This window comes from Pygoscelis adeliae, unplaced genomic scaffold, assembly GCF_000699105.1.
Source record: "Pygoscelis adeliae isolate BGI_AS28 unplaced genomic scaffold, ASM69910v1 Scaffold186, whole genome shotgun sequence".
Taxonomy (NCBI): Eukaryota; Metazoa; Chordata; class Aves; order Sphenisciformes; family Spheniscidae; genus Pygoscelis; species Pygoscelis adeliae.
Genome location: NW_008825071.1, coordinates 10690578 through 10699159, shown reverse-complemented (window position 1 = coordinate 10699159; position 8582 = coordinate 10690578). Strand labels below are relative to the sequence as shown.

General features: G+C 41.4%; 1 protein-coding gene across 1 annotated transcript in view; it reads left to right on the top strand.

Moving 5' to 3' along the window:
- The first annotated feature begins 599 nt into the window (after nucleotides 1-599).
- DCDC2 (doublecortin domain containing 2) overlaps nucleotides 600-8582 on the top strand; it is an 80692-nt gene continuing 72709 nt past the window's right edge. The window contains exons 1-2 of the mRNA XM_009326513.1: nucleotides 600-892; nucleotides 5450-5501. Coding sequence (XP_009324788.1) covers nucleotides 600-892; nucleotides 5450-5501 — 345 coding nt within the window. The remainder of the gene's footprint in view (nucleotides 893-5449; nucleotides 5502-8582) is intronic.

The following is an 8582-nucleotide window of genomic DNA, read 5'->3' as shown; positions in this document are numbered from 1 at the left end:
CCCCTGCAGCCCCATTTTCCTGCTGCGTCGGTTTTCTTCCCTTGCATTTTTTTTTTTTGCCTGGGTTAGTGTAATCGGCGTTAACCTCCCCAGGCGCCAGGGAGCAGCAAGAGCTGGTTGCCTAGGAGGAGTCGCTCTTGGAAGGCTGAGCAGAGCCGTGCCGCCAGCCCCGGGGAGGCTATAATCCCTCCCCGTGGCGCCGGGCTCCCTCCTCTGCCTCCCTGGAGGTGGGCCCTGGTGCCCAGGCCCCAGCGTGGGTGTGGGCTTAGTGTAATCGGCGTTAACCTCCCCAGGCGCCAGGGAGCAGCAAGAGCTGGTTGCCTAGGAGGAGTCGCTCTTGGAAGGCTGAGCAGAGCCGTGCCGCCAGCCCCGGGGAGGCTATAATCCCTCCCCGTGGCGCCGGGCTCCCTCCTCTGCCTCCCTGGAGGTGGGCCCTGGTGCCCAGGCCCCAGCGTGGGTGTGGGCGCTTCACCACTGGCAGGCAGTTGTCAGGGTGGAGGGGAAAGGGGTGCTCAGGCAGCAACCCTCTCCTGAGTAAACAGGTGCAGGCAGCGCGGCGGGGTGAGTTGGACTGCACGGGAGGTCCGAAGCCACCGAGCATGACTAGTCCTGGCACGAAGGGGTCGTGGCTCTCGCAGCCGATGGTGAAGAGCGTGCTGGTATATCGCAATGGGGACCCTTTCTTCCCAGGGCGCCGTATTGTCATCAATGAGAAGAAAGTGTCCAACTTTGAGGTATTCCTGAAAGAGGTGACAGGCAGGGTGAAGGCACCCTTTGGAGCTGTGCGTAACATCTATACCCCCCGGGGTGGGCATCGCGTCCGGCAGCTGGAGGAGCTTCAGAGTGGAGAGCAGTATGTGGCTGGTGGCAGGGAAGCCTTCAAGAAACTCAAGTGAGTGGCTAAAAAGTAACGTAAAATTTATATGGAACGTGAATATCAGCATTTGGGGTTTGGCACTGTGGCAATACTTCAGAGGACCCCCCCCTCCCCCCAACCCTTTTATTAGGCATTGCACAAAGAGGACTTGAAGGCTGTGACCCAGGGTAAAAAGAAAGGTACTTTTAACAGATAAAACTGTAAAAGAGCTTTAGAGGTGAGCCACAGAAAGGCTGCTGTTACTATCAGTCGCATAGTGCCATCTCCTTGACATGACGGTAGAAAAGGAGAAGCAGCCTTTTAACCCGAAGGACATGCGGCAATGGCATGTTGTTGTGATGTGTGCTTAACTGAGGGGTGAGTGTCAGTATTCGTGCTCAGTGGTAACAGGGAGAAAGCTGTAGAAAGGTGGGGTGTTGACAGTCTTGCCATGAAGTTGATGAGCCTGGGAATTTAATTCCCAACACTTCCTTTCTTGCTTATTTTTAAAAAGTCTAAAATATTCTACCCAGCTATCCACCTCTCCATCACTTCTGTTCATTTTGGGTAGGTATATAGCCTTTTTATGACCAGAATAGCTGAGTCCCTCCTGTTATTTAAAAGATGTTTGCTTTCTTTTCCCTGCCTAGACACCAAGAATTAAGCTGACAGTTTCTCTGTTTCCTAGTGGGTGACTGGGAGAATATCGTGGAGGAGACCTGGGCTTTTAGGTGTGTTTCCCAAGTGGCTCTGCATGTGATCAGTAATGGTTCTTAATTCTGACAGTGAATTTCATGGTCTCAGTTGCCTAATTATATGTTTTGCTCAGTCTTTATGGGCATTTTTCCTACAATTGAATTAAAAAAAAATCTCAAAATTAACAATCCCTTTCTGGAGGTGGTTGGGAATTTATATGCTAAACTACCAGCTTTACAGGACCTCACTCATCTTGGTTGTGTAGAGTTGAGGACACTACATTTTTCAGGAGAGCTTATTATGTTTCAGGACAAAACTCTCTGTGTAATGAACAGGATCTTTATCAGCACTCTTACTGTTTTTGTCACTGTCTGCTTCTGAAGATTTATTGAGGCTTCGTGCTCTTCAGTGGCAAAGCCAGAGAGAAAGATGTATGATAGGCTAAATATAAGTCCCTTTCCCTCTGTATTCTCTTCCATGTCAAATCCAGTGCTCAACTCTCAAGAAAAATCTACCGTATCTTTTTGGTATTAAATCCCGTGATTATGTGGATGGCTTAAAGTTGTTAGTTGTCAGCACATCATGTTTCACCTCCCTAAATGTGTTTTATGTTCAACAGACAGGCTGAAAGTAAGTGTTTGGCATTCTCACTGTGTAGAGAATTGAGCACTCTGGATTTATTTTGGGTGGGAAAAAGCATTTCTTTTTGTCATTTCATGTTTTATGGTCAGAGTTTTATGGTGAGAGCTTTTCAGACTTTTATGGTTGCAACATGCAACAAGATACCCAAGTATTTAAGGTCAATGAAGAGAATACTTTAAGAAAAGCTAACCTAAAGGACTCGGTAAAAGCAGGCTGTTTTATATATTGCTTGATAGTATGCCATAGTCTTGTTCCATAGGGAGGATAAACGGGATGACTTGAGATCTTTTCCATTTCTGTGTTCAGAGTTGGAGTTCTTCACTATCAGTATTTATTTATATAGTGCTGTAAATGTTGGCAGTGCTTTTACAAGCATTATTTAAGACAGGCTGAAGGGCTTAATGTTGATCTTGTTCTTAACTAGGTTGTAGACAGAATGATAATTAGGGAGACATCTTAGCCAGAAAGGTCAGAGGAGAGGAGGGGTTAATTGAAAGGGACGGTTTTCTGGAAGGAATTGAAGGAATTAAAGAAAAGAGTGTATGTTTGTGTATGCGTCACAGGCAAAGATAAAGCAGTTGCAGCTGTGGGAGACCAAAGCATCTGCCCTAAAGGATCTGAGTCTGGTCTGATAGCAGCAAGAAGTTTGTACATTTTTTTACAATTTTTTTTGCAGTGATGCTTGTTGGACACATTCATTGCTATGATAGACTATGCAGGGCTGAACTTTGAAATGGAGGCTTGTGGCACCGATGTGTGGGAGCATAATGGAAAGGAGAGAGTATCCAAGGAGAAGCAGAAGCTGAAAGTGTCATCAGTCCACTTCAAACAGTGCATTTGTTTCTTCTCAGATGCCTTATACTGAGAACTGAATCTTTTTCTTCCCTGTCCGCAGTGAATTCTAAACTGTGCTCACCTTTAGCATGTGAACTTCTGTCATTCCAAGCCATGAATCTTAACATCTTCAGATAGATACTTCAGATAGATACTTCAGAGGTGTTGGTATATTGTAGTTGTTGCAGTTGTGAGTGAGAATGCATGTTCAGGCCTGCACCCCTGTGGAGTTCTTCCTTGACTCTCAGCTTGCTGAAAGAAAACTGTCTACGCTGGAGCTTGTTTCGATCTTCAGCTTTTTTTCAGCGTGCTACTCTACCCTCCTCCTTTGCCCATTTACTTGTATCTGTGCTCATTAATTAATGGTAGATTGTCCTCTCTCCAGCAGTGTCTCTTTAAACAACACTGTAGTTTCATCACTGGCTTGGATAGTCTTTTGGTGGAAGTATTTCTGCTTTCTTAGCAGTGGGAATACTTTCGTAAAATTTTTGGTCTGGGATTTTTTTGGGTGCCGTTATCCCAAGAAAAGCCTTTGGCCCTATTTAGACCTTTCCAGATTTGTAGATCCCTGAAATTTGATAACTGAATGCCCAGACCTCCGCATAGTGAATTTAAGCCTTTGACTATATATTTGCTTTTCTTTATCACTTTTCTTAGTTCTCCTCGAAGTAATTCACAGATGCCCAGAAAACAAGAACCACAGTCAGCAGCTGTTGTTATAGGCTGTTGGAACTATTTTGTCTGAGGCATTTATTTCTTTTCAGTCTTGCAGGCTTTAAGACTTCTTTTTTTCCGTCTCGAGAACTCATTCCTTTTTACATGGAAAAGCTTGCAACAGTTGTTTTTGTTTGTTTTTAAACATAAGGCTTGGGCACTTTGTTTTTAAAAATTGTCTTACATTGCTACATTTACCTTTTCCAAAGCATTGGCATGCAATCTCAAGCACTGCCTGGAAACCTTGCTGTGTCTTACTGTCCCCGCACACTGAAGCCTTGAAATCCTTGTGACCATTCTGTGGTACCTTGATAAACGATTGCCATTCCTTCAAAGAATGAATGATGCTTTTTCTTTCTCTTTTTTTTTTTTTTCTTGCTTCTACACCTTCATTCAGGTCTCATGAATTCTCAACTTCGGCCAGGCAGAAAAGTTTCCTCTGGCAAACAGATCTTATCCCAGTCATTAACTACAAAACATGACGTTACTGGAGGGCTGCAGATGCATTGCGGGCTCTGAGGTCTTTTGGTGAGCCTGCACTGATGCTTGCCATCAGGTATACCTGATGTTCTCAGATAGGGTCTTCTAGTCTTGAAAGCCGGCCAAAGCACCTGTGGTTTCCCACTGAAAGTGGGAATAGGGAGAACCTGTAACAAATGCTGATCACCTAATGTTGGATTAGATGCTCCCAGTGTAGAATAGATGCCCCAGCCATTTTTGTTCTCATGTTTAGCTCTTGGCAGAAGGTGCTGAATGGTGCTGCTGTCCTGAGTTATAACTGCCCACGAAGGTGTCTCTTCCTACAGCGCTGAGAACTAGAAACATCTTGCAGAGTCAGCGGCTACTGAGAGCTGCATTCATGAGAAGAACCACTCTCATGGCTCTCAGAGTGCTGACAAGGGAAAGGAGTTAGCGTAGTCTGAGTACGTGGACAGTTGCCTCTTTGCCAGTCTATGGGTTACTCATGCTTGAAGGCTTATTTAATTCCCTTTCTTTGGAAAGGCAACATGCAGCTAATCCATCGCTGTGTGTTTTAACTAACGCTTTTGTGTTAATGCAATGTTTTTGTGGGAATATGTACTCTGATGGAAAGCAGTATTGTTCAAATAGATGTATTTTGTTTTCTTGTCCAGTTGAGGCTTGTATTTTGTCTATTCATAAAATAATTGTAAAGATGCTATTGGTTCATCACAACCATGAGAAACCAGGATATGCAGTGTTGAGATGTGTCCGCATCCTGTTGAAACACAAGTGGTGTAGATCCTTTTAAACTTTGGCTGATGCCCTGGGTTAAAGTTGGGTATGGAGGAAAGCTTTAAATCTATCAGAGACTTACTGTGAGAAACTAAGAGGCAAGATGATGACTTTGAAAACTCTGGTAAGTTGATATTGTGGTGAGATTTATTGATCCACCTTACAGTAGTATGTGAGCTTCTTTCTGACAAGGGGGTCATTGATGGTCTGTTCTAATCACCAGTGACTTGAAGGTAGATGGTTGGTTCTCCCTTGTGTTTTGTATTAGCCCAGAGGGCTAGTTTGCAGATTTATATGAACACTCCTTCATTAAAGTCTTGAATTAGTTACTTTTTATGTTATTTTGAACCATGATAAATTTTTAAAGCTTCATGTATGAAAAAAGTGTAGAAATATTTGTATTGTGTAAGTTAGATGCTTCTGTAAATAATCAATCCTGTTTTCCTTCCACAGCTATTTGGACATCGGAGAAACAAAGAAAAAACCTGCCGAAGTCAATAACGAGGTAGGATGTCTGAAATATTTAAGAAGTAAACCTGCAGTTAATGTTAGTGACATGCCTGCATTTATGCCTGATTTTTTAATATGAATTTATTATGTTTAATAATACAATTATCTAGAATTCTGAACATACTATTTCAGTGATTATTGCTCTGAGCATGATGCACTGATTGTCTTCGGCTCAGCTTTCTGAATTGCCGCATCCAGTTAAAAACTTTCAGTAAAGAAAATCTCATGTTGCCATCATTGGATCTGGTCATAAACCTAAGGGAGCTTTTCTCATGCAGAAAAAGATGGTGGGAATGAGACTTTGGGGAGTTTCTTCAAAATTTGGTATTTTCTCTGGAGAAGGGACATCTTTGTTTGAAAAAATCGCACTTAGTTGAAATGCTTTTCTCAGTCACTGCCAGTGTCAGTTGTAAACTTCTAACTAGTTCTAGTCCATAATTCTCCAAAGTCACTGTTTCTCTTGAACAGTGCTATGCTATTGCCTGAGGAGATAACTGCAGGCTTCAGAAAACGCTGTTACGTGGATTTTTGAGACACGTGACTCTGCATTATTTTTACTGTTTTATTCTGTATGGAGATAGCAATGATTTCCAACAAACATTTGAATTACAGTTTCTGCCTGACAAGAAGCATCAGCTCACTATTTTCTCAATTTCTTTTGCCATGTGCTCTCATGCCAGGTTTCCAGCAATTTAATGGTTTGTGTAGCAGGTGTCTCCAGACAGCAGGACACCTTTTACTAAAATACCCTCAAAAGTGAGGCCTTAGTGCGCTAATGACATTTGATGTGATACTCGGACACTTCTTATTCAGAGGCTATGAAATACGACACCTGCATTTTGTAAATGGTCATAACTTTGTAACTTTTTTTTTTCATTCAAATGAGCACGCTCAACAGGAAAATGAAATTCAAATCAGAGATTTGTTTTACTACTACAAGTACGATATAAATTTACTCTAAATTGGATTTTTTTCTGGTTTATTTTATTTATGCATTTGACCAGAACATTATAGAGATAGTTTTGTTGGTTTTGTGTAGCCATTCATGTCTCCTTGTTGTTTGGGTCTTTTTTACAAAGGAAAGAGAATGATTTAAAAAAAAAAAAAGAAAAAAAATTAATTAAACACTGATAAGGCAGCAGGGTTATATTGTGTTGCTGACGTATATAAAAGTGAGCAACATACCTTCACATATCCACTATCTAAGCTTTCCCATGTCTTCTATTCATAAATTCCATTTTTGACCTCCTGCATTTTCTTATTCCAGTCCTGAGTCTCCTCTGATCAACCTTTGTGAATCTTGCTGAAACTAGTTACTTGTGGTGTTGCAACGTGTACAGGCAGAGAATCAAGTAATTCATCTCACTTTTAATTGTGGTCTAAGTAAGAGTTTATAATTTTTTGGGGAGGTAAAATGTTTGTACAATAGCAGTATTGCATTTATCTGAACCTTCAACACATAAAACATAGTTCTGAACCAAAAAAAACACCTTTGGATGTATGACCAGTCCTTACTATTTTTTCTGAACACCTGAAAATGTGGATAGCACCATATTTTGTGCTAAAACAGTGTCTGGGTGAAAAAGAAAATGACTCTTACATATGCAGGACAAGAAAAAGAGAACTTGAGGAAATTGCTTCTAATTATCTCTGAAAATGCAGTGGTTTGCATTCACTATTATGTGTAACTCCCATTAATAGTGTGCGGTGTGACTAATTCCATATGCCCTTTGCTGAGAAGGTAGTTGTCTTCATGGAAGACTCTTAACAAAATCTCCTAATACTCCCAGTTATCAGGATAACCACAGGCTTGCTACTTTAAGGCTAGTTTTAAGGCTGATGATTTTGCTGCAAATCTTTAGAAGATTCTCGATATAATAGAAATCCTGTGCAGTTGGAGAAGTAGCTGTAGAAGTTGTGGGTTTTTTACTTACAGTTGCATGTTTGGTAAGAGAGGCTTCCATTATTTCTTCTGGAATCGGTGCTCACTGTATGTTAACGCTTTCAGCCATCTCTCAGTGCTTTGAAGTAAACCAGTATAAACCATCCATTTTCTAAGCTTTCTTTCTTCCTATTTGACTTATGTTTGCAATCTCCACAGTCTCTGTGGAGAGCTTAACTCCCCACATTGAGTTTACCTTTATGTGATTGATTTATTTGAGAAGAGGAGTCATAAAAATGAGATGAAACCTAGTAATAGTCTACGGATTTTTATCTGGGTTTGTGAAGAACACAATTGTTTTTATGCCCTAATCATTTAGTCCTAAGAATTAACTTTCAAGGGGCTAGTAACAGAAGTTTCAATGCCTAAATATATTTATGTTAAAACAATTTGGGGAAGCAAGTTCTGGTTTTACTTTTTTTCAAGCATTCACTTAGAAATCAAAAACCTAGACGTGTTTTAGGACCAGGAGGGCAGCAGTATTGCTATGTTTTTATTTTCCTCAATTCTGCTGGATTTGCATCAGCAAACAAAAAAATCATGTTTTTCTGTGGAGCCTTGTAGCGATCTTCGATGCTCGCCCGCAAAGGTGTTTTGCTTTCCTAAGGCATTGTTTTAGATTGAATTTCAGAAATAAAATCCTCCCTGTTTGTTTCATTAGAAGAAGAAAAAAAAATCAGTGTATGCATTAATGACAACATTGCTAAAGAAAGAAATTTATGGCTCTGTCCTGCAAGCACAGCAAAGTGTAGTTTGTAATTGTCTCAAAGACTTCAGTACGAAGATTACCATGAAGTTATGCATGTACAGAGAAATTTGTGGGTCAGGTCTGAGGTTCTAGTGTTCTGGTGGGCTGGGGTGGGGGCAGAAGGAAAGAAATGAATAAAATTATTTGGTTTATTAATTGGCTCACTGCAGCTTTGCAGGCTCCTTGCAGATCAAGGACCAGTGTGCTAGGTGTTGAATAAAAAGCTCACTGATGGCCTCACAGACAACTCCGGGCTAACATCAGGGTGTGTTTTCAGACTGATCTTTGTCAGGGCATTTCCTGCTCTCTTTGTGCTGGTGCTGAAGTATTAACCTGCTCTCCTTCATTAGCTCCACCTCTTTTTCCCCCCCCTTCCCCTTCCCCTT